Below are 25433 nucleotides of genomic sequence, written 5' to 3' on the forward strand. Positions count from 1 at the left end.
AGCAAAGTCCTCTTTATATTCTCAAGATTTGACAGCTACTTTGACAGCTGTCAAACTCTCCATCTCTCTCCGCCAGGTTCTCTGAATCGCCCCGGTTCCCGGGGGGGGGGTTGCCTTTTCCCTCTCACCCTCGACTCTCCTCCAGCACAATTCTTGTAGTAATTCCATCGTGGAATTTGGTATTTTTAGTCAGCAATAAACTTCTGAATTGATCTTGGTTTCTCAGTCCTTGTTTTAGCATGTTTACAATCAGGGAGGGGACTGACTTCCTTTTTAGATCCCCCCCCGCTCGTGCCGAATCCGAAAAAAAAAAATTCCTTTTTTTTTTCCTCCTTTTGTACCCGGTTACCCAATTACTCACGGGTTTTTGTTAAATGTCCGAATTTCAAATGGAAGAAGCCAGCGCTCTCCGACGAATGGCATGCGGCTGCACTCGGCAGGGGAAGCGATAGACTCAAAGTACCACGCCACTCCCAGGCACCCGATCCGTAGCCTTTAAAAAGGCTCCTTCACGAGTCGGGAGGGCGCTGACGGTACCAGCCGAGTCCCCATGTCCACGGGCCCCGTGCCCGTGGTTTTTAAGGGTCCCCGCGTCGCCGGCGCGGTAGGACCCAGCCCCTGCCGAGCCGACTCCCTCCGGAGCTCGGAGGGAGTCCGCCATTCGGCGATGGCGCCAACCCGGAAGTAGTCAGGAAGCAATTTTAAAAACTTGGTTTAATTGAACAATATGGTAACTTAAAAACTCAAAGGATCAAGTTAAAAAGCTAATGGGCCAGCAGAGGCACCAAGTTGGGGGGGGCAGGCTTGTGTTGCACGTGCATGACATCACACACGTGACACAACCTCCCCCCCCCCAACCAGGCCAGGCTGACTTGGCCCACCATCCCTCACCCACCCACCCCCTGCTGCCTTGTTGTGTTGTTTAGTCGTTTAGTCGTGTCCGACTCTTCGTGACCCCCTGGACCAGAGCACGCCAGGCACTCCTGTCTTCCACTGCCTCCCACAGTTTGGTCAAACTCACGCTGGTAGCTTCGAGAACACTGTCCCACCATCTCGTCCTCTGTCGTCCCCTTCTCCTTGTGCCCTCCATCTTTCCCAACATCAGGGTCTTTTCCAGGGAGCCTTCTCTTCTCATGAGGTGGCCAAAGTATTGGAGCCTCAGCTTCAGGATCTGTCCTTCCAGTGAGAACTCAGGGCTGATTTCCTTAAGAATGGATAGGTTTGTTCTTCTTGCAGTCCATGGGCCTCTCAAGAGTCTCCTCCAGCACCATAATTCAAAAGCATCAATTCTTCGGCGATCAGCCTTCTTTTTGGTCCAGCTTTCACTTCCATACATCACTACTGGGAAAACCATGCTTTTACTATACGGACCCTGCTGCCTTACCTTGGGTAAATGGACATGGCTGGATAGAGGTCCTCTGGAACTGAGGGGAGTTGCAGGGGAGGTTCTGAGTGTTCGTACCAGACCAGAACAATATAGAGACCTCTTATTTGCCTGCCAGCCACAGTAGTCAATTCTTTCTCTGCCCAAGGAGGGCTACTTGCCAGTTCATATATAGTTCTAAGTATCTCAATAGACTAGATCCCAACTGAGTGTTGGGAGAAACAGATGCAATGCAGGAGCAAAGGCACCTGTTGGGTCCTTAACAGAACCAGAGAATAGGCCCATAGGGCAAATTAGCACATGCAAATCACAATTTCCATATATGCAACTTTCAGAAAGTTAAAAACAAACTTCAGCTCTTGCTTCCAAGGCTTCTGAAATCAAACATTTCTATCTCTATCCCCAAACCACTCAAAGATAGCCTCAAAGTAGAATCTTATTGCCCAATCTCACTGATAAATCAAGACCACAAGATATTCACATCAATCTTGGCTAACTGCTTTAAAAAAAACTCCTACACAAACTAATACTCCAGATCAGGCCCGCTTTGCCTGTGGTTGCAACATAACAGACCCCATTAGGAAACTACTGAATCTGATAATCATAGCAAAATAGCCAAAAAACCACTGATGATCATGTCCATAAGATATCCTTAAAGCCTTCAATTGCTTAGAATGGAAATTCCTACTATCAGTATTACCCAGCATAACCTTTGGTCCCAACTTCCTACAAACTCTCAAACAAATCTAATGCTAAGCCTCAACTAAATGCAAAATTAACAATATGGACACCAACGCTATACCAATCCAAAGAGGCACAAACAGGGAAGCCTGCTGCCTCCCTTCCTATTCATCCTGGCCCTAGGACCTCTAGCAATCCAACTCCGGGCAGCCCCTAATATCAAGGGAGTGGAAATAAAAGGTAAAACATATAAACTAGGGCTCTTTGCAGGCCTAATGGTCACGACACCATACCCTATTAGTACAGCAATCACCTAGCCAAAGAACTCAACACTTTTGTAGTGGTGTCAGGCCAACAAATGAAGTTTGCTAAATCTGAGGCAATGTGTTTCAACACTCCCTCATATCCTAAAATAAAGATAAAACTCTGTTGTACCAAATTCAGATACCTAGGGGTTCAAATATCCAGAAACCTCAACAAATTATACCTCCATAATTAAAAATCCCCGTGGCGACAAATTAACAAAGACCTGAGGTGATGGAACAATACTAACTTCACTCTCTCAGATAAAACAGCCACGATCAAAATGATCACCCTTCCAAAATTAACCTACCCATTCTCAACCCTTCCATTCCACCGTCTACCAAACCATCTCAGTATGTGGCCGAACAAATTACAACCACTCATTTTATCGTACAAAACTTAAAGAACAGGTCTCAACTACTTGTTCTTTTTGACCTCAGACTGAGGATGGGGAATTCACAATATAGAATACTACTACCTTGGCAACCAAACACGCATCATAACAGACATTCTAGGAGACAGTTGGATCAGTTGGAGTTAGATACCATTGAAAACACCCCTGCTGCATAACCCTTCCTCCAAAACAAGCTGAAAAAAACCTCTCCACAACACTAAATAGGTTCACACTATCCATTTTTAAGGCATGGAAAGAAAAAGTAGGCATATTGTCCCCAACTCCACTAATCTCCTTGGTTTATCACCCATTATTCCATCACATCACGCAGCACAAAGGCTAAATCACCTAGCAGACATTTACAAGAATAATAAACTCTTATTGACACAGGAAATACAGGACAAACTAGGGGATACCCAAATACCCTGCTGATCAGCTGGTCCATAGCAAGGAGAGGAGGCTAAGCTTGGAAACTGGTGCAGAAATGTCTCTAGAAAACTCCTTTTTAAATGAACTCATGTTTTTTTGAACAGCAGTATACAAATATTTTTAATAAACAAATACATATAGGGGCAGCCATTTCCCCCATACAGTTTCTTGTGAGTGAAGGTAAATCACATGCCAATGTCCTGTGCCATTTCCTGCTATGAATGTTTCATCTTCAGATCACATGACAGTAATGAGCAGCTGAGCTGCCAAAACGTGTTAATGAAAACTTTGATAGGCCTGCCTTCTGCGTAGAGTCAATGTCTGTCATTAAGCTGCCCTTAAGAGGAACAGCCCAGGCCAGGGTGGTCCAACCAAGTGTGTTAATACTACTTGCCAGTTTGCCTGCAGGAAGGAAGGTTTTATATCTAGGTAAGAAGGTATGGATCTGTCAGGGAACTGACATCGGAGCTAGAGGCGGAGGGAAGGCTCTCTAATGATGCTGGAGAAGGGCCCAGCAGGGAGAGAGGCAGCTCAGCAGATGGGGAAGCAATTCAGTGCAACACCAGGAATAAGGAGGGGCAGATGGGGGAATCGGCGAGAGGGCTCCCGGACTCTTCACCGGACACCAGCGGGGAGAGCACTGGTCCTCCGCTACCCACGCCCTCCCTGCGCAGAAGACTTCCGCGCAGAGAAAGTAGGAGGAGACTGGGCGTCAAACAACTTTTATGTTGGAAAAGGTTTAAGAAACGCCCACTGACAGATTCTGCTAGCGACTGAGGCAGCCACGAAGTGAAGGGCTGCCCAGACTGAAAGGTTTAACAAGGCAACATAGCCAGGAGAGGCGGCAACTTACGCACGAGCAACCCCATACCATTATAGGATCTTTTTGTAAATGCAATAAGAATGGATTCTCTCCTCAATTCCCTGGTAGATGATGCGCCATGAAATGACCAATATTCATAAGAAGGTTGGGCCAGTAATTATTTTGTGGGCTACTAACTTTGGAAGACTGTCTTATGCACACATAAATGAATTGTGCTTGATCTGTGCCCATTCAGGAAGAAGGAAGAAGGAGAAAGAAACAGCTTAACGAACTACCACCCTCCCAGGAGTCTCTGGTTTTCCCTTCCTCGCAACTGCAACCCTAAGAACATCGCCCTGAGAGGAGGGAAGAATTAGTAGACACACTTTCTTCAAGACAAAGTGGTGTTTGCTTTCTGTTTATTTTGTATTTGATTCTAATTGTTTTAATAATTTAACAAACACTGTTTTCTGAGGTCCGCCTTAAAACTGGTATACACCACTTTAAATAAATAAATATATCTTTTCTCCCTGTTATGTGTATTATTGGAAGAAGCTTGACAAACCAGGCTTTAATTCACAGGATCTTACCCTTCTAACACTGTGCTGGATATATAGGAATTAATAATTTTCCAACTTTCAATTCTTCAAATTGCTACTCTGTTTTCACTCTTGCGAAATGTTAGATGTATATATGAACTTGATTTATTTATTTTTTTGGAAAATGTACAGCAGTAAATTTATATTAGAAAAACAAAATATATTTCTCTGACCTTAAAACTTGTGAGAAGAAACATTATTTATGACTTAGAAAAAGAATTGCCTTTTCAAAGTCATAAAGGGTTGTGAAAGCAAACTAGCCAAAGCAGCTTTATGTCTCTTTGAAAGGAGGCACTTAATAGTTCACGGAATCATGGAAATAATTTGAAAAGGGAAAGTAAATTTACAATTTCTCCTTTACTCGCTCAATTATGGTGTTTCCTTGCTAATTCTAAAGCTTTCAGATAAAGAAAAACCAAATGATAACCAACTTTCCCAGAATAATCTAGGCTAAATATTTGAAATAAATATGGACATCTTATTCCAAAATATGAATGCACAACTTATTACATTTATGGGTCTGCTTTTATCTCCTCAATTGTCAAATGTGTCACCTCATACAATTACAGCACAGCAACAACCTATGAAGCTAAACAGCTTTGGCTACCCTATAGTCGCATTCCTGATAAGCAAAGCTTCACAGAAGTTTGGGTCTGAGTGTTTTAGAAAGTATTCTAGCAAAATTATCATTCATAATGTATGCAAACACTGGAGCCCTAAGAGGCATGGAAAGAGACGCTACGTGTGCACAAAAACCAGGAATCCTACTACTAAAATCAAAGGGCATTAGCATTCGAAGCATTAAAGACCCACAAGATGCAGAGACATGCCTTTGATTGACCAGCCTTGCTGTAGTCAATGACTTCTTTCACGGCAATATGCATAATCAATATAGGAACACCACTGGAAGTCATTCTTATTATAATTCCTGAAGCTAATTGAGTGTTGGAGGAAAGTGGTGTGTTTAGTGCACTGGGGCTCCTTTCTCCCACCATCCAGTAACAAGATGGACAGTTAGAACTAAAATATCTCATGATGTCTTCTTACATGTAGACTATCCTGCAGGAGGTCTAGAACAGGGGCTGGCAAGGTTTACCTCGCCTGGGACGATTCACTCCAGCAGAGATCCCTCCGTGGGCCGGATCGCCTGCGCGCCCGTGATTTCAGGCATCTGCATCTCTGCAGGTGCGATTTCTGGTGTCTGCAGAAGCGAGTCCCCGTGCTGCGCTGGCTTAGCGTAGCACGCGGGGACTCCCCGATCAGGCGGCTTGGTTCGGTTTGGTTCGGGGGGCGGCTCGTTGGCCGGTTAAACGACCCCCGTGGGCTGCTTGTGGTCCATAGGCCTTAGGTTGCCGACCCCTGGCCTAGAAGGAAATCTGCATTTACATCAGCCACTCTGCCAAATATGGAACATGAAGCATGTACACTAAGATGTGCAACTCCTTTGGGAATCTGAGCTGGGGGGAGACCCTGAAAGAAAGAGTAGGCAAGTTTCTAGCCCTCGTGGAAATTAAGAAGCGCTTTATAATGCCCCTGAAATAGTATTGTCTACCTGTAACAGACAGAATAGCTTAAGACCCATTCCATGTTCTTCAGGGCCCCACTGCTGTTGTATTATGCTGCCTTGAGTGACATTCACTTTCTCGTAATCTGAAAGTCCTATTATTACCTATCAGCTCCTCAATAAAGAATTCGTCTGTGTAAAATATATTGAGGAGCTGATGGGTAATAATAGGACCTGAAGTTGGTTAACATGCCCATAACAAGTCAAACTAGCTTGCTTGTTCTGCATGAGCCAGGCAGATTTCTCAAAGTTGAGGGTGGAATACGTTATGTCAGTCATCAGTCCTGCTCCACCCCTTGTCCTTGCCTGATCCTTTCAGATACTAAGGAAATCAGAGGATTGCTGGAATCAGCTGAGTGCGAAGCTCCTCCTCTGCTCTGCTGCAATTGGTCCAGCTGCAGAGATTGGTAAGGCACAGCCTGCGTCATTAATTCCCTAAAGCAGAGCAGCTCCCTGAAAAAGAAAATTAAGAGCAAATGCCGTGTCTGTCTTAACGCCATCAATCGTAATGTCTTCACTAGCCATGAGGCAGCATCACAGCACAGGGACTAAGAGAGAATTCACTTTTTGCAATGGTCGCTGGTAACAGTACTACCAAATTAAACCACTTCCATATCATAATCAACAAAATGCTGGTGAGAGTTTGCAGTTTCCACAGTTATGCTCCGGTGTGTACTCCTTCCTGAGTCAGGTGCATGAGGACAGTGCATTAGGCAAAAATACTCAAGGCAGTGTGTGTGTGTGTGTGTGTGTGTGTGTGTGTAAATAACTTGAAAGACAGGAAACAATTATTTCAAATTCCAACACAGTCTCACTGTGTTAAGAGGTGTGGATAATTCTCTTTTGTGTGGCTCTGTTTGTTTTAATTCTTTAATATGTCCGTCAATGGGGAACTTTTTCAGTGGTTTTTGATGGGTGAATGGCTCCATGGGCTCACTATATATCCTTAGGCAAAACATCTTCCCTCAACTTCCCTTTTCCCATGTGGAAACAATATAGTGACTGATGTGACTGATGACACATGGTGTGTTAAGGGAACACATAATAATGAATGGAGAGAAAAACCTTTTACTCGGGGGAATAACATCTGACTTGCAAGAAGGTCCCAGGGTCTCTCGGAAGGGCTGGAAAAGAACACCTTCTGAATCCTGAAGAGCTGCTGTCAGTCAGCACCAACGATACCAAGTCAGATAGGCTGACTGTCAGATTTGGTTCCTATTGCACGATCGACTTCAGAGTGCTAACTGCCTGACAAGCACAGCACACAGGCGCATTAATCAGGGAGCCAGGATTGGCTCAGGGCACCCTTCGTAGCACTTCCAGGTTTGCCTCAAGTTTTGCATATGAAATTTGAGCTTTACAAGCCACTGGGCCCAGTTATGCATTCTGATAAAGTCAGTCAAATTAGGTATGCTTCCTCAATGACTCCTCTGGGAAAAGGACTGTCAAGGGGAGCATTTGTACTGATGAGCTTATTTGCATTTACTGACTTAGAAGCATTCTTACAAGTAATGATTGTGGGTCGAGTTGAGTGGGGCAGCTGGTCTGGAGCACCTTCAGCTATTGAGGGGCACCAGCAGTACTGACCAAGAAAAGGCAAAGTGGGGGAACCACACAGCCTCTTCATGCAAAGGTCATTTTAATTGTTTGGAAATTCACCACTGAAACTCACCATTGCTTTTGAGAATTGTTAAGGGCCACTTCATTAACTTTATGTTACCTGCCCGACATAGTTCCACTTCTTTTTGAACAGGTGCCCACATAACAAAAATGACTAGCAAGCAGCCTGTTGAGCAAGAAGCAAGTTCAGGAGAAGGCAGGAAAGAAAAGGAGTGGCCTTATGTCGTAACATGGCTAATGTAGGGCCAGCATTGTTAAAATAATCCCCACCCATACGTTGTTCAAAACAACAGAGGTTGCCATTATGTCCCCTGGAGAGGGAGCTTTTAAAGGTGGGACTGAAATTGTATGTCCCAAAGTAGATAGTACTTGCCAAGAAGCCACATGACTAAGTTGAAAAAGTCTAACAAGAGGAATATGCTATCAGCCAAGGTAGGAAAAAAGCCACCCCACACATTTCAATGCACATTATATGCAAATGAGACCTGCAACATAATATTGCAGTGCTGACTGTTTCTGTTCAGTATTCTAGCCAGCAATGCATTCTTTCAGGATGAACCATTCTGTCTCCTCCCTGGTTTTCCATTCTCTTCCTTCACTCAAGTGTTGAAACGGATATTTAGTGTTCTGTGGCTATTGAGTATGCTCAGTCCTTGAGGGCAGGAGGGCTAGCTCTAATTTTCTTTTTTGGTACTTCAATAAATCTTGGGGTTTCCCTGAACCTGCCGATACTTCTCTGTTGTTTATCAATAGCACCATTTTGACTGCATAGCCATCATAACTCTGGATCTGAGTTCAATATATTAGAGGTGTTTTAAGGAAGAATACAGAATCTATTCATCCATTCTGAAGGAAATCAGCCCTGAGTGCTCACTGGAAGGACAGATCGTGAAGCTGAGGCTCCAATACTTTGGCCACCTCATGAGAAGAGAAGACTCCCTGGAAAAGACCCTGATGTTGGGAAAGATGGAGGGCACAAGGAGAAGGGGACGACAGAGGACAAGATGGTTGGACAGTGTTCTCGAAGCTACCAACATGAGCCTGACCAAACTGTGGGAGGCAGTGGAAGACAGGAGTGCCTGGCATGCTCTGGTCCATGGGGTCACGAAGAGTCGGACACGACTAAACGACTAAACAACAACAATAGAATTTAAGATGACACGTTGAAATTGCCAATATGCAAACTTTACACATAAGGTGACCAGAAGCAAAGGGGATGGAGCCTCAGTGTGCAGAAAAGGGAATTTCATCTGCTGCTGAAAATCTACGTAACTACAACCGTGCTGTTCTCTTTTGTATTCTATATACATGCTCAACATGCTACAAGGTTTGGTTACTGCCATTCTTAGCTCTACCTATTGCTGCTTTCGATCAGGATGGAGAACCAGCTGCTCACGTTCCTAATGAGGCCCACTGAGCTGTTTCAGTCGAGCCAGGCACACCAGCCCTCTATGCCACCGGGTGTGGGGCAGGTAAAAGCGGGGCTTGAAGGCACTTCCCAAGCACCAATTAGCCAAATGTCAGTCCTTGGACAGCGTAGTGCAGAGTTCGTGAGTGTGGGTGTGTGGATAAGGATCTGCTTTCTCCTAAAATTTAGAGCCATAGACATGCAATCAATAGCACACAGAATGGATAGTTGAGAAAGTGAAAGTTCTCACAACGGCTACCTGCTTCTTTTTTTATCATTCTCCCTGAAGTTAGGTTTGTGCCTTGTTTATTTTACAAATTTGAATAGGGATTATATCTCATTTCTCCACTTGCTCTTATAATTAACCTGAGAGGCAAACTAAATAATCCAACATTAAAAAGCCAAAATAAATCACACGGCATTGATGTTGTATAGTGGCTAATCTATCACCTGCAACGTCATTGGTTCAAAACTCACCTCACATACTAACCAACTGAACAGTCTTAGTAAAGCAACAACTACTAACCTATTGCATGGAGCTACTGAACGGACTGCATACTGAACGGATTGCATGGAGCTACTGAACTATTGCATGGAGCTACTGAACGGAGGGATGCAGGTGGCGCTGTGGGTTAAACCACAGAGCCTATGACTTGCTGATCAGAAGGCTGGCGGTTCGAATCCCCGCGACGGGGTGAGCCCCCATTGCTCGGTCCCTGCTCCTGCCAACCTAGCAGTTCAAAAACACGTCAAAGTACAAGCAGATAAATAGGTATCGCTCCGGCAGGAAGGTAAACGGAGTTTCCGTGCACTGCTCTGGTTTGCCAGAAGCGGCTTAGTCATGCTGGCCACATGACCCGGAAGCTGTACGCCGGCTCTCTCGGCCAGTAAAGCGAGATGAGCGTCGCAACCCCAGAGTCGGTCATGACGGGACCTAATGGTCAGGGTCCCTTTACCTTTACTGAACGGATTATTGAGCTAAAAGCCTCAGGCGCAAGAGGTCAGGGGCAGCTGTGGGGAGGATTCCTGCGTTGCTGGGGGTTGGACTAGATGACTCCTCATGGCCCCTTCCAACCCTACAATTCTATGAAATCTATTAAACCTCACTGCAACTATATCTAAGAACATGTAACTGAAATAATAACATGTTATTGCCCTGTTCAACCCTAACTCTCTTGTGTTTATTTCTAGCTCTTAAGACCCCACAGCTAAAGTCCTGTCCTATCATTCTATACCCAGCTGTGACGTTTGCTGCAGACCACAGGGGATTCTGCGCTCCAGTAAGGTTCTTCCAAGGAAGAGGACAGATACATTGTACTGCCCCTTCTCAGTCAGTGGCACTAATGGGGTCCTGTACCCACCTAGCATCATGGCTTACTGCGCTGGGTGCATTTTCCAGATGACCCTCCTTGTTCTCCTCATAGAAAGCCACTGACCATAGTCCTTCTCGCTCCACAAGAGAAGCGAACTCTGCTTTAGCTGCTCCCCTCCTGCAGCAATCAGGTTTTTCCTAAACATAAAAAGGCTCACCGCACTGGAGAACTCCTGGCCTATGGCATAGAGGCAAGTGATGGTGTCTGCCCTCTTTTCCAACTTGCCAGCAACGACTTTGCAGCCAGAAAGGCTATTAAAGGAAAATGAAGGGCTTACGTTTGAAGGCGTCAACTGTTGCCTCCGTGACCACATTCAGCCATGCTGACATGTAGCATGTGTCTTTTGCACCTGCTTTTAATAGCTACACAGGAGGGACCTGCTTGGCAGGCCATAATTCTGCCAGAAGGATGGGAGAGATATTTTTAGATTCCTGTGTTTTGGCCATGCTTGCTTTAGTTTTTGTGAGCAGCCTTGAGTCATGGTTCTTGGAGAAAGGGGGGGCATAAATAAATACAACAACAACAACAACAACAACAACAACAACAACAACATTGTGTCTTCCAATCAGTTACTGGGCTAAGTTCAATTAGTTGGTCCTGATACGCAAAGCCCTATACAGCTCGGGACCAGGACACCCAAAAGATTGTCTCACTCCATCTATAGCCAACTGACCACTGTGCTCTGTAGGAGAGGACCTCCTGCAGACACGCATCCTCATCAGGAGGTCCACTGCATATGATCTAGCTACAGGGCCTTTGTGTGGTGGCAACTACCCTTTGGAACTCCCTCCTGTTAATTACAGGCACCGCACTTTTCCAAATGAGCATTTTAAGCGGAGGTTTTAGAAGGGGAAGAGATGGAGGCAGTGAGAGATTTTACTTTCTTGGGCTCCATGATCACTGCAGATGGTGACAGCAGTCACGAAATTAAAAGACGCCTGCTTCTTGGGAGAAAAGCAATGACAAACCTAGACAGCATCTCAAAAAGCAGAGACATCACCTTGCCAACAAAGGTCCATATAGTAAAAGCTATGGTTTTCCCAGTAGTGATGTATGGAAGTGAGAGCTGGACCCTAAAGAAGGCTGATCGCCGAAGAATTGATGCTTTTGAATTCTGGTGCTGGAGGAGTCTCTTGAGACTGCAAGAAGATCAAACCTCTCCATCCTGAAGGAAATCAGCCCTGAGTGCTCACTGGAAGGACAGATCCTGAAGTTGAGGCTCCAATACTTTGGCCACCTCATGAGAAGAGAAAACTCCCTGGAAAAGACCCTGATGTTGGGAAAGATGGAGGGCACAAGGAGAAGGGGACAACAGAGGACGAGATGGTTGGACAGTGTTCTCGAAGCTACAAACATGAGTAGCGGGAGGCAGTGGAAGACAGGAGTGCCTGGCGTGCTCTGGTCCATGGGGTCACGAAGAGTCGGGCACGACTAAAAGACTGAACAACAACAACAACAACAACAACAACAACAACAACAACAACAACTGTAATTGGATCTAACATTGTTTTCACATACATTTTTATTGTCAAATCACTTTGAGATGTTTTGTAGGAAGTGACTCATACGTGAAATTAAATGAATGCATATTTTTACTGTTGTTGTTCATATAGTATGCTCCATGATGCTTTAAAAACACAAGTCAGGTAGGTCCCTGCCCTGTAATCTAAAATGGGAGTGGGGAGGACTGAATTTCTTCAGGGATATCTTGGGGCCGTATATTGGCAGTGGTTAGGGATGGAGACAAAAGCGAGAGGGTGGGGTCACACTTTCTTCTCTCGTCTGCCCCATTGACATCCATATGAAATTAGACCAAAGATCACATGCTGTCCTAGGGCCACAGGCTATTCACCTGTGATTTAAAATTTGCTGAGAGAGAGGCTAATGGGGGTTGGGGAGGAAGATAGGAATGAGGATAAGGAAGGGAAGGGAAGAATGTGTGTTCAGTTGCGTGTACTAGGGCTTCATTTCAGTAGGGGATGAGGACTAGGGAGATTACATTGGAAATATATGTTTTAGGGAGGAATCTGATGGACAGAAAAAAAGCATCAGCATCTGGGTGTTCGGGGAGGCAATTCTAAGCAAAGAGGGCATTTGGAGAGAAAGGGCAGAGAAGGAAATCTGATGGCTGAGTGACGGAGCCAGGGAGCAAAGGTCACCACCAGGCATGTACTGGAAAACTAGAGTTGAAAGATAAGTGGGGATTTTTGATACAGGATGACCTTGTGTCAGGTGACTATCTCCCCCTTCTTAACATTCCTTGCTCTCCAACTATTAGGAAGAGGGTCTCATTTTCAGCAAGCTCTACATTTATTTTTCACCCATAAATATATATGAGCTTGACTCAGAAAATAGCAGCAATTTCAACACATAGCATGGGCAGCCATTTTGCCATTACCTTAAAAAACACCTTGATTAACTCTACAAATCTAGCATAAGTTGAATTAACTTTCTAGCACAAAATGCACAGAAAAATAAATTCTGATCTATCTCACAGGGACCAACCAGGGTGTATTTTAGAAGATCACAGTGCTTAACAGGAGACTTCACAACATGAACACAAACTATAAGCAACTTGTTAAGTTTCCGGGACAGCTTTTCTTTTTCCACTTTCACAGAAAAGCAGGAAGCTTTGCCTGGTACAATTTGACACTGATTACATGTTAATCATGCCAGCTGCGGGCTGCATATTTTAAACACAACTGCAAGTATTTTACATGTAAAAATAGTGATTTTATTTTATTTTATTTTTTTGCCCTTATATGCCAGCCTCTATGAAGCTTTAGGCCAATAACTCTCTTTTAAAAGGCCTGGAATAAGTAAACACACTATTTAATTGCAGTAACTTCTTTCTGGAAACTCTCATGTGTTGTTAATGACGTACTGAAAGGAGAATAAAAGTTGTTTTCATACTGAACCAGAACTGTACCTGTTGTAGCTCACTCATCCAACTTCCATATTTAGCAAATGTATAACACAGTTAAGGCCACAATCCTATAAACACCTAAATGTAAGTCCCACTGAACCCAGCAAATCTATTTGTGTGCAGATATGCATAGGATTGTGCTGCTGGTGCTACTTGTAAAACCAAGAGTAGGCTTTGGAAAGCGATATCAAAACACTTTCAGATTTCAAAAGGGAGCAGAAAGGGAGCAATGGCTCTTCTCTCTTTACTTTTCACTTAGGATATGAAAGTCACTGATAAAAGGGGGGAAACAGCTGTTTGATACAAGGCAGATGGTATAGGAAAGCACCTATTTTTATGAAAGAAAAATGCAACATTCCCCGCCCCTCAACAGGCTTTCTGGTATGCCCCTAAAGTTTTTGCTGATGGGAACCTTACCTGAAACCTGCATGCTGTGACCTTGCCGGTGCCTCAGTCATGGTCCTGCCGGCATGCCAGCCCCCGTCTTAACAGCACCACTTTCGGCAGCCACACTCCTTGTCTGTCCTCTGCCTTGGACAGTGTGGAATGAAGAAAAGCCAGGACGAAAACTGAGGCCAAGCTTCTCTATCCAGTTCCCTGGCTCCGGGCAGTCGAACAATAGCTACCCTTTCTCTTGCGCTCGTTCTCTCCCACGGCAGAGGAGAGTGCCGGAATCCCGTGTGTGTGTGTGTGTGTGTGTGTGTGTGAACCAAGGCAAACTAACAGGGACGGACTTTTCGTTTTCCTCTCCCCAAAGGGGTGTGCGCATGTGAGTAAGAGAAGGCGGCGTCCGGCAGCCAAAACATGAGCTAATGAAAGAGCAGCTCCCTTTAAACTGCCGCTCAACTACGGAGAAACTGCAGTCCGTGTAACACGATGCCATCTAATCCAATCTGAACGGAGTGGATACCAAAATGAGGAGCGCCAGACTTCTGACAGGAAGGCAAACTCAGTGACAAAAAGTTTTACGTGACACTGAGGCAAGTGGAGAACTATTCCCATCCGGCACTTTCCCCGCAACTCAGGGAAGCAAACAACTCAAGTGAACACAGGCACCCACTCTGCTTCTTGTCAGGTGTTGAACGGGAGCTTTTAAAAAGCAAGGGGAAGAAGTCAAGGAACAGGAGGGTGTTCTACGATCTTGCTGCTGCACATATGGGACAAAAACATCCTTTTTTTAATATGCTGAGAGAAGGGGGGGGGGAAATAAGCGCCTCTACACTCCAGTCTGTTGCTGCTAATGCACTACATTAAAGACAAGACAATAGCACTGCAGAGAACAAAACATCAAGTCTGAACCATTTAAAAGAACCCCACAACAATTCCCACCTGCCTATCCAGAGTTGCAGAGAGATACTGCGTAGAGGAAAGATCCCTTTGCCTGGCGCTGTAATTTAATCATGGGCTGAAGACAAGCTGTGCACACGCTTCCCACTACTGGCAGCTCCTCCTGCACGTCCTCAAAACTAGGATATTCCTATTTTCTTCCTTCCGATTCAGCAGATACACGATCTCTCCTTCCTTGTGGTGCATGTCTCCACCCCACAGCGCAATGTAGATTTGTGATAAGCCTCTGTTCTTTTCCTACTTATGCAACAGCCCTTGTGCCCTCAGACTCCCCCCCCCTCCCCTCTGCCAGAAGTTGGAACGGCAGCTTTGACGAGCCCACCCTCTGCTACTGCTCACAAGGAAAATCCCAGGGAAAAAGCCTCCGGACAAGTCTTGGGATGCAGAATGCATGCTGCTATGAAGCTAACCAAGCAGACATTTATAAGCTGGAAGTTACCTCCACCCCCTTCTCAAACGCTCATCAAAACAAAACCAACCTGAAGCTTAATTATGGGCTCAGAGTGATTTCTGAATTCTAAAACCATCATTAGGGCTGCAGAAGCAGAAGTACATTTGCAGAAGCTGCTGTGCTGTGGAGATGGGACTGAACTTGATGGGTGAATTCCTGTCGCCTCAATTTGGAATTGGGTTCAGTTAATACAAACTGGTTTTTTATTATTTGTTTGTTTGTTTGTTTGTTTGTTGTGAATTTCCCTCCAAGCTCTTCAAATTTCAGAAACTCCAGTATGGTTCTGATGTCATCAGTGGGAGCATAATGAAACATAAATCAGGGGCGAAACTTGGCTTTTTTCCACCCAGGTCAAAGACCCAGTTTGGCACACACACACCCCCCCCCCGAGCATTTGCATACACGCACAAGCACAGGAATACACAGGGTTTGAGTGACTCATTCTATTTGAAGGAGGAATTAGTGCAACTCAATTGTACATATTCGTTTTTTAATATTCATTTTGGCCCTTGACTATGCAGTTAGCATACTCTTCAACCAAGAGAAGTAGGTCCAATGGAAAGTAACATTTTCTTCACCTTGTGCTTTCAATGTGGCATTGAATATATCAACTATTCTCTGAGCATCTCAGAAAACTTATAGTTCTGTTGCGAATGGCACATTTCCACAGAAAGAATGTCCATTTACAAGATCTCTCTCGACACATTCGGCAGTAATTCCTATTTACGCTAAAGCATTAAATCTAACATTGTACAATTGAGAAATATTCTGCTTTTATGACGGAATACAAAATGGGATCCACATGCCATGCTTTCATTACTAAGGCTTTCCCAAAATGATGTTGCTGCCCACAATTAGGAATGAGTTAAACTCCAGCTTCATTTGTGTTTTCAGTGTTAATGGAACATATTTCTAGTAATCTGAGAGGCTCTAAACTTGTTTAACCTGCAAAGAACAGAAAGATTCCTGAAATACCACAGGAGCTTCCCAAAGTGATCCACCTCAGAGAAATGGCTTTCCACAAACCTAGTGATGACAGAAAACTGGGGTGGGTGAGAGACAAAGGCTTCACAGCTTCATTCCAGATATTGCAAAGCAAACAAGCTGATTTGGACAGGTTGGAAAAAATGTAGACTGCTGGTGAAATATTCAGTTCCCCCTGAAAACAAAAACAAAACCCTGTTCTAAATAGTTAAATATAAAAGCTCCCTTGCAAACATATCATCTTTAATTTAAATAAAAATCTGTCACAGAAGCAACTGTGCAAAGCACCAAAGAGACTGTTATTTACAGATGATTTCAGAAAGAGCAAAGGAGAAATAATGTAGAGACAGGAGACATGTGACTAGTTTATGAGAGAAGGGAAACACAGGTTCAGAAAGGGCGGCGACCTGGTTCCCACGAACCCACTGTAGCTGAGACTAGAACTGATGGCGGTGTCACCAAGATGTACTGCGCCTGGAAAGGAAACTCACCAAAGACAGCATCTGCAGCCAAAGAATTGGCTGGTTGGCTCAGATCAATAAATGAAACTCAGTCCAAACTGCCATCTACTGCTTTATGAACCTCATTCTCCCTTAGAATTGCGAGGCTGAAATACCTTAGTGAAAGCAGAAGCCACAGTGTGCAGAATCCCCGCCTTGGCTTCCTCCCTTTCCTGACAATAGTGCACAACCCGGCTCTTGTGAACTGTTTTGGGCTGCTCTCCTTTCTCCTCCTTTCTTCAGATTAATTTCTCCACCCAATGCCCTTCCTCAAGATCCTGCTTTTCAGACCACTGGCTATTTTGTCCCACTTTACTATCCTGCAGCCAAACCACACCTCAAAACTTTCTGCTCTCTTTCTGTTATTTAGCATCTCCTGAACATGAATGCACAGGACTTACCGTATTTTTTGCACCATAACACTCACTTTTTTCCTCCTAAAAAGTAAGGGGAAATGTCTGTGCGTGTTATGGAGGGAATGCCTACGGGTGGCATGCCTATGGATTTTCCTCCTCTAAAAACTATGTGCGTGTTATGGTCGGGTGCGTCTTATGGAGCGAAAAATATGGTAAGTTTCTTCAGAGCATCGTCTATGACTAACCTTTGCTGCAGTTCCCTTTCTCCGTTCCCTCAGGCCTTGCTCTCCAACAGGTCTTTTCCTTGGGTTCCTCTTTATTAGCTCATTACACCCTTCTTTGGGCTTCTTTTCCTTTAGACCAGGAGTTGGCAACCTAAGGCCCAGGGGCCGGATGTGGCCCAATCGCCTTCTCATTCCAGCCCATGGACGGTCCAGGAATCAGCGTGTTTTTACATGAGTAGAATGTGTCCTTTTATTTAAAATGCATCTCTGGGTTATTTGTGGGGCCTGCCTTGTGTTTTTACATGAGTAGAATGTGTCCTTTTATTTAAAATGCATCTCTGGGTTATTTGTGGGGCCTGCCTCGTGTTTTTACATGGGTAGAATGTGTGTTTTTATTTAAAACGCATCTCTGGGTTATTTGTGGGGCATAGGAATTCATTCTTTTTTTTTTTCTTTTTCCAAAATATAGTCCAACCCCCCACAAGGTCTGAGGGACAGCCCACGGCTGAAAAAGGTTGCTGACTCCTGCTCTAGACTTCATGTCCCTGCACCTCTTCCCAGTCCTTGGCTGCACCCAATGTGATGTTTTGATCCCAGCCAAAAATTCCCTTCCTCTAGAGAGTTGGGAGTGCACATTATGCTGCTCCCTAAAACTACAGAATATTCTGAGCTACCACATATTAGCTCAAGCAATCACAGCCAGAGGCTTCACTGCTGCAAGCTCCACTTAATTAGGCATTTCCCATAATTCCTAAATATTCCAACTGATCATAGGGGGCATATATTAATAATTTGCAGCCTGCAAATTCCTCCAAGGCACTCCAGAGAACGTTTTATCCTTACACACACACACACACACACACACACACACACACACCGGTTAGGTAGATTAGAATGGGAAAGGCTGACCTGCCTAAAGTTACCCAGTGACTCTTGTGGCCGATTTCATGGGCATCATATGTAATTGTCCCTTAGGAGGGAGAGAATGTTCGACCTCAATTCACACAATTTCCAAGTCATGCTAGGAAGGCAAAACTTGGCACCATTAAGGTGTACTGAGTGAACTTGACAGATTGACTGGGCCTTGGTTCCCACATCACTCCAGGCGCTGCTATCTGTCACCAAGCCTAATTGGCTGTGCCTGGCATTTAAACAGCATTCCAACAGCTAATGGCCAGCTACAAATGCCAGTAATTGCTCCTGCTATCTCAGGGATGGAGATCATCAAACCTGGTGTGTTCATGTTACATATTCCAGAGAAGAGGCTGTCACTCATGTTGGAGCATATCAAAGGCTCCAGCTCTGCTGCTCAAAAATATCAGCCCTTCTAAATGCATAGAAACTTAGAAAACTGTCTTACACCAAGTCAGACTGTTGGCCCATCTGGTTCAGTACCCTTAACCCTAATTGGCACCAGCTCTCTTGGGTGTCAGGAAAAAGTCTTTCCCAGCCTTAACTGGAGATACCGGGGATCAAACCTGGGACCTTTTGCGTGCAAAGCATGCACACTACCACTTGAGCTATAGCTTCCCCCCGTGTCTTTGTACCTTGATATTTTACAGAAAACATTTATTCAATGTGTGCAGAGGAGGACAACTAAGATGATCAAGAGTCTACAAGCCAAGCCATATGGGCAGCTGTTGAACAAGCTGGGTATGTTTAACCCAGTGATGGCCAAACTTGGCCCTCCAGCTGTTTTGGGACTACAGTTCCCATCATCTCTGACCACTGGTCCTGTTAGCTAGCGATGATGGGAGTTGTAGTCCCAAAACAGCTGGAGGGCCAAGTTTGGCCATCACTGGTTTAGCCTAAAAAAGAGGAGACTGGGAGCAGTTATGATAATCATCTTCAAATATCTCAAGGGCTGTCACATGGAAGAGGGAACAAGCTTGTTTTCTCCTGCTCTGAATGGCTTCAAGGTGATTCTGACTAAACTTCAGGAAGAACCTTTGACAGTGAAACGGTCTCCCTCGGGAGTTTGTGGACTCTCCTTCCTTGGAGGTTTTTAAGCAGAAGTAGGATGGCCATCTGTCTTTGATGCTTTAGTTGAGATTCCTCCATCGGAAGGGGGTTGGACTAGATGACCCCCATGATCCCTTCCATCTCTACGATTCTATGATTCAAAGATTCCTCTTTGAAGAAGAACTCATCCTGACCCAAATAACATAATTGGAATTCTGCTTCTCAAAATCTGTATTCTCTTATTCAGGACTGGTTCTGGTTTGATGGGGCCCTGGGCAACGTGCCCTCTGGTGGGCACCCTCCTTTGTTGGCGGTCCCTCTCAGGCAATGGAACAGGCAGCAACAGCGCCACCATTTTAATATGTCCACCATTTTTATTTTCCCAGAATGCTCCACAGTGGCACCATTCTGGGGGCATTTTAGACCCAGATGGTACTTGTAATGCCAGACTTGGGTGGGTGGATTAAAAAGAGCCCATGTACTGGCAGCTGCCCAAGGACACTTGCCCTGCTTTCCCCCTCTACTGCAGTGGTAAATTCTTTCAATAACATATTTCAGGCTATAATTGGGAAATTATGTTCCAAGACTTTTCGAAGCACTTGCAATGTGTGGGCAAATGCAATGTCATGAAAGCATTTTGGCTTACTCTGAGCTTCTTGGCCTGCTGTGCCAATTAGAAGACCACTGGGATAATGTATGTGAAGTAATTTGAATATTCAGGAAGTGCACTATAAAAATCCTCAGTGTTATTAGGAGCAACACAGAGATCCTCTGAAGGAGTTTACGGTTATGATTTATCTACCTCATCACAAGATCTCCAGATATTTACTTCCGTGTAAGCTCTGGACAGTTATCCTTCAGCCAGCATTTCTGTGGAAAGGATGCAACATTCTCCCTGCAAGTGCAGGGCTTTGTCACTAAAAAACCCCCAACATCACCTGCTGACATCAGCAGTTGGAGAAGTGTGGAATATTATTACCATAATTGCATCCTGTCATTTCTCCAAAGAGCTCAGTTATGCTACTGTGGCCCCATAACAATCCTATGAAGGAAGTTACAACTGCTGAAGAGAACAACTATCCCATTCAGGAACAGAAGTACTTACGCAGCTCAAAATGGTGGTAGCCTCCCTTTGCTCACGGTTTTTTGTTTTTTTTAAAGGTCTTTGTGCTCTCTCTCATTCAAGTTCACTTCTCCCCTGTTTTGTTTTTAATCCAATTCATAAAGCTTTTGACAAGATTTGCAGCTGCTGGCACTGCAGCTTCCCAGACTAGAATAAAATGTGCATTTTAAAACATTTTATGAAATGTCCATCTTTGCACATCCGTGATATAGCTATAAAAGGTGAGCCTTAAGGACATAATCAAAGGTTATATATTACATTGGTTTGATGAAAGGAACCTATTTGCAGTTTTCTCTGCATATCCTACAGGCAGGGAAAGGTATAAACTCCCTTTGCTCTCTCTTGCTTGAAATACAGGGTACTTGTGCCTTATTAAAAGTATGGCGGGCTACAGCGCATACAATGGTTCAAGAGTGCGAGATGCCTTTCCCAAGGCCTTGATCTGAGATTCACAGCTTTTTGTTAAGGTATCCCCAAAGCGTAGAATGAAAAGAACCATCATTCCCATTTCCAATACATCCTGACCCCAAAGCCAACCTTGCAAGTAAGTCTGCAGAAATTTTGAGACCATGAAATATTTTACTAGCCACTTGACTGCCAGTCATGGCTGGTGATGTGGAATGCTGAGAGTTATGGGGCAGGAGGAAGATGTCACTGCTGGGGTGGACGGGACAAGGGGGACACAATCCCCTTAGTTGATGGCACGGGAGGCAAAGGGATGCTGCCGCCTGGTTAAGAGCACCTTGAGCCTTCTGCAAGTAAGGGGATTCTTCTCCCAACAGCTACCAGCAGCACTGGCACCAGTTTCCCTCCACGTGACGGCACTGGGACCCTCTACCCCTGTCCTGGAGGCAATTTTTGCTCAGCACAGTCAACTAAGCAAGAGCTTTTTTCCAACTGTGTCCTAAGCTGTGCCAAACAACACCACCTCCCCAACAGCATTTGCCTCAATTTTTGGCTCAATTTAACTTTAAACATAAATTATTATCTTCATTTTGAAGCCCCTTCCCACGTTCATTACTATACCAATACTTTATATTGTTTTATAAGAGGAAAAGTTATTATTATTATTCATAAATAAGTACAACCACAATGGCTACTGATTAGATGTTTAGCTACGCCATGTTGAATGTTATCTACTAACTCTGTTCTGTCCTGTTTCCCCTTTGTTTTTCTTTAAACCAATTCATGAACCAAGGACTCAAACATTTATGTTTCTATTCAGGAAGTGATGTCCCAAGTGAGCTGCTGATATAATCTATAGCAATCCATATTCTTGTACACATTCCAAACATAGAAAGAGTAATTGTCAAGGTAAAGGTATTGGTATTTTTAAAAAATAAAACTATCCTCTAATCATGGTGGAACAAGTTTCCAGCTCATGTTTAAGCTGTTTCATAATTAAGGGGATGCTTGAGCTTTTATGTTTCCAAAGCATGTTAACCAAATCCTTAGGGATGCAGCGGGATCTCAAAATCCAATAAAAACCACCTTGCTTCAGTAACTTTTTAAAACGTCTAATGCTTAGAGGCGCTACAAAGATTAATTAGTGTGTGTCAGGATATCACTCAAGCCACTGAGTAGGATTACCAAATATATGAACATACGAAACTGCTTTCCGCTGAGTGAACACCATGGGTCTAACTCTAGCTAGAAGGGTTTTACATGCTCTCAGGTAGAGGCCTTCCTCAGAACTGCTACCTGAAACCTATTTAACTGGGAATGCTAATGAACAATCCTGGTACCTTCTGAATATGTGCCCTACCACTGAATTATGACCCAACTCCATAAATAAAGACGGTTTAAGGCTGCAACTCCACTCACAATTGATCGTGAATGAATCTAACTGATGTCTGTAGGACTTACATCTGAAACCTATGCTGATGCCATGCTGATTCAGTTCATTACCACTGGGCAACAAAGGGTCTTCCACAAAAATCAAGCACATTCATGATGCAGCCTTCCAATTGGTTGAGTTCAGGACAGCTCATTGGAAGTTTGCAGACCACAATAGGGTCACGGTTTGGTTTTGCAACCCCTAATCAGCTAAAGGTGATCTTTACTTGCCACTGCACAGTGGCAATTTACAAGCCAGTTACATGGGTTTGTTTCCTAATACAGTGGTACCTCGGGTTAAGTACTTAATTCATTCCAGAGGTCCGTTCTTAACCTGAAACTGTGCTTAACCTGAAACACCACTTTAGCCAATGGGGCCTCCTGCTGCCGCCACACGATTTCTGTTCTCATCCTGAAGCAAAGTTCTTAACCTGAAGCACTATTTCTGGGTTAGCAGAGTCTGTAACCTGAAGCGTATGTAACCTGAGGTACCACTGTATGAAGATAGCTAACATGTTCTGCCTTGCCTTCTCCAACTAAGGACTCGAATTGTTCGTCAAACTGTTTGTTTTAATTTAATTTTATTTATTTATTTTTTATTTTTTTATTTACATGGTCTTTTACTTGGTTGCTTCAGTATTTCACATAATACTCCACAAATAAGCTTCCCTTTTGATTTGTGGTAACAGTAAATAATAAAAAGGACAGTGCATTTCTAGTTTAAAAAGTAGCCCAGAAGTTTCCTCGGGAGGAAAGTGTCTAGAAAACAAAACTCAAATTCTGTAGAAAAAAACCTGCAGTTTTCATCAGGACTGTGTTTTAACAAAACATCCCAGAATTTTTCCAGAGGGAAAGTGTGTATATGATTAAACTCAAATTCAGTAGAAAAATGTTTGTAGTTTTCATCAGGACTGTGTTTTTATCCTTTTTAATGGTTTGTTTTAATTTTAGGCTGATTTAATCAACTTTATTTAAACCAGTGGCTGTTTAAACCACCTGAAAGTTCATAGGCAGTCAGATCCACCAGCTGGATCCATTCCCCTGCCTCGTCCACTCTTGGCTAACATCCATCAATCAAAGGACTGTTTTGATTAGTCCCATTTGCCATTGGATCTTTTGGCTAAATCAATTACCGTATTTTTCGCTCTATAACACGCACCCGACCATAACACGCACGTAGTTTTTAGAGGAGGAAAATCCGTAGGCATGCCACCTGTAGCATTTCCTCCATAACACGCACAGACATTTCTCCTTACTTTCTAGGAGGAAAGAAGTGAGTCTTATGGTGCAAAAAATACGGTAGATTTAATAAACGTGCATATTGCCAGGGCTGGGAAATGGATTCCTGTTTGAGGCACTGAAATATCAGGTAACTTACAGGTAAAGGTACTACTCATTGTTATAAGGTCATCTTTAACATTTTCTTATTCATTTCATAATATATACAATTGCCAAAAGACTCTTTAAAATAGAAGTGCACGATTGACTCTTGACCCATCAATTAAAATTTGCTCCTGATGTAATCAACTAGAACATCAGTTGATCAACCAATCAATTAAAATATTTAACCTTAGTTAAACTCAATTTAGTTAAACAGTGCACTTGGCTAATATGAAGATTTAAGAAGAAAATCTGAAAAACAAGGTCATCTGCATGAGACAGGATCTATTTTAGCAACAAGTATCTATTAAAATAAATCAGATGTAGGGTACTGCCTAATTTCATCAGCAAGGCATCAACTTGTTCTATCCCTTAATTCATGGGTAGAAATTAGGAGGGGTCGCTCTCTGGAAATGGGGTGTTAATCTTTTTGTCTTGCATTTACTTATGAGAAAAGGAACAAGCCACCTGTTCAAACGACAAAAACTTAAAAACCTTTCTAAAGAGATTTATTTCGTGTGGGATGGTAAATGCTTTTCTAAGAATAAAAATGTAGGGATTATGGACCCAGTGTACTGAGAGTTAAGATTATGTGTCCATACTCCAGTTAATCCTTGCTCTACAGGGATTTACGTTTTAAACAGATAAATTTGTTCTAGGGCCAAACTTGGCATTAGGTGCACAGGACCTGGAGCCGTGATTCTTAATTTCAACTGCACAGATTTTAAAGGAAGAAAGTTATCCATCTCTATGTAATATAATATGGGGGTGGCAAGGACCCTGGAGGTTACACACCGTTACAGATGCAAATCGGGGAACTGCTTGGAATACCCGGATTCCCATATGAAGCACCCCTGCTCAATTCCTCCTCACACTATTACTCAATGCTGTAATCTCTACTATACCTGTTGCATTTTGCAAGAGCCTCCCCTTCACTGATTTAAAAGTCAGTGAAGTTTTGTTCTTTTGTTTAAAGATAAATGAAAAACTGTAACTGTTCTACAATACAATATCATCAGTTTAAAAAGTAACTCAGTACAGTGGTGCCTCGCAAGACGAAATTAATTCGTTCCGCGAGTTTTGTCGTCTTGCGATTTTTTTCGCCTTGCGAAGCACGGTGTCGGGAAAGTTTTGGAAAAGCTTCAAAAATCACCAAAGTCTTTAAAAACCTCAAAAAAGGCTACCACACCGCGTTCTATGAGTTGCTCCTCGAAGTCAAGTCGCAACTGTATTAACGGTGTTAAGAAAAAGGAAACAAACTTGCAAGACGTTTCCGTCTTGCGAAGCAAGCCCATAGGGAAAATCGTCTTGCGAAGCAGCTCAAAAAACGAAAAACCCTTTCGTCTAGCGAGTTTTTCGTCTTGCGGGGCACCACTGTATATGAAACAGCATACATATGACAGGTCAGACCTACTGCTGGCGTCCGGAAACAAGACCATTTACCTAGATGTTAAATTATAGTTTTAGAATTTCAGTATCTCATTTCAGATATTTGTGACTCAAGGCAAATTCACACAATACATTTAAAGCACATTCAACACACATTTAAAGCATGTGATTTTTCCTAAAGAATTCTGGGAACTGTAGTTTGTTTAAAGAGCTAGGAATTGTAGCTCTGTTAGGGAAAAGCAATAGTTCCTGGGATTCTTTCAAGGAAGACATGTGCTTTAAATGTATGATGTGTTCCATAGGCCACAACATTCTCAGCTTATGGCATAGATCTAAACCAAATACTTGAAAATGATCAATCACTCTCCCCCAGTAACTCTGAGAATTACAGTTTTTGG

General features: G+C 43.6%; 1 protein-coding gene and 1 long non-coding RNA gene across 14 annotated transcripts in view; one reads left to right on the top strand and one right to left on the bottom strand.

Annotated features, from left to right (window-relative positions):
• RASAL2 (RAS protein activator like 2) overlaps positions 1 to 25433 on the bottom strand; it is a 221272-nt gene that overhangs the window by 87942 nt on the left and 107897 nt on the right. The window contains exon 1 of one of the 13 annotated variants that reach the window (XM_081012028.1): positions 14813 to 15039. The exons of 8 other annotated variants lie outside the window; for them this stretch is intronic. Coding sequence is in view for 3 of the 5 variants with exons in the window: in XM_081012037.1 (XP_080868163.1) it covers positions 2679 to 2752 (74 nt within the window). In the remaining 2 variants the exon portion in view is untranslated. Of the gene's footprint in view, positions 1 to 1384; positions 1526 to 2678; positions 2889 to 13900; positions 14185 to 14812; positions 15040 to 25433 lie in introns of those variants that run through there. 4 more of the 13 variants (XM_081012027.1, XM_081012037.1, XM_081012026.1 and 1 more) reach the window with 4 other exon arrangements.
• LOC308480656 lies at positions 3478 to 4524 on the top strand. The gene is made up of 2 exons (XR_013988194.1): positions 3478 to 3620; positions 4250 to 4524. It is a non-coding gene; the product is annotated as an uncharacterized lncRNA (long non-coding RNA).

The sequence above is a fragment of the Podarcis pityusensis genome, assembly GCF_964106645.2.
Source record: "Podarcis pityusensis genome assembly, chromosome: 6".
NCBI classification, from domain to species: domain Eukaryota; kingdom Metazoa; phylum Chordata; class Lepidosauria; order Squamata; family Lacertidae; genus Podarcis; species Podarcis pityusensis.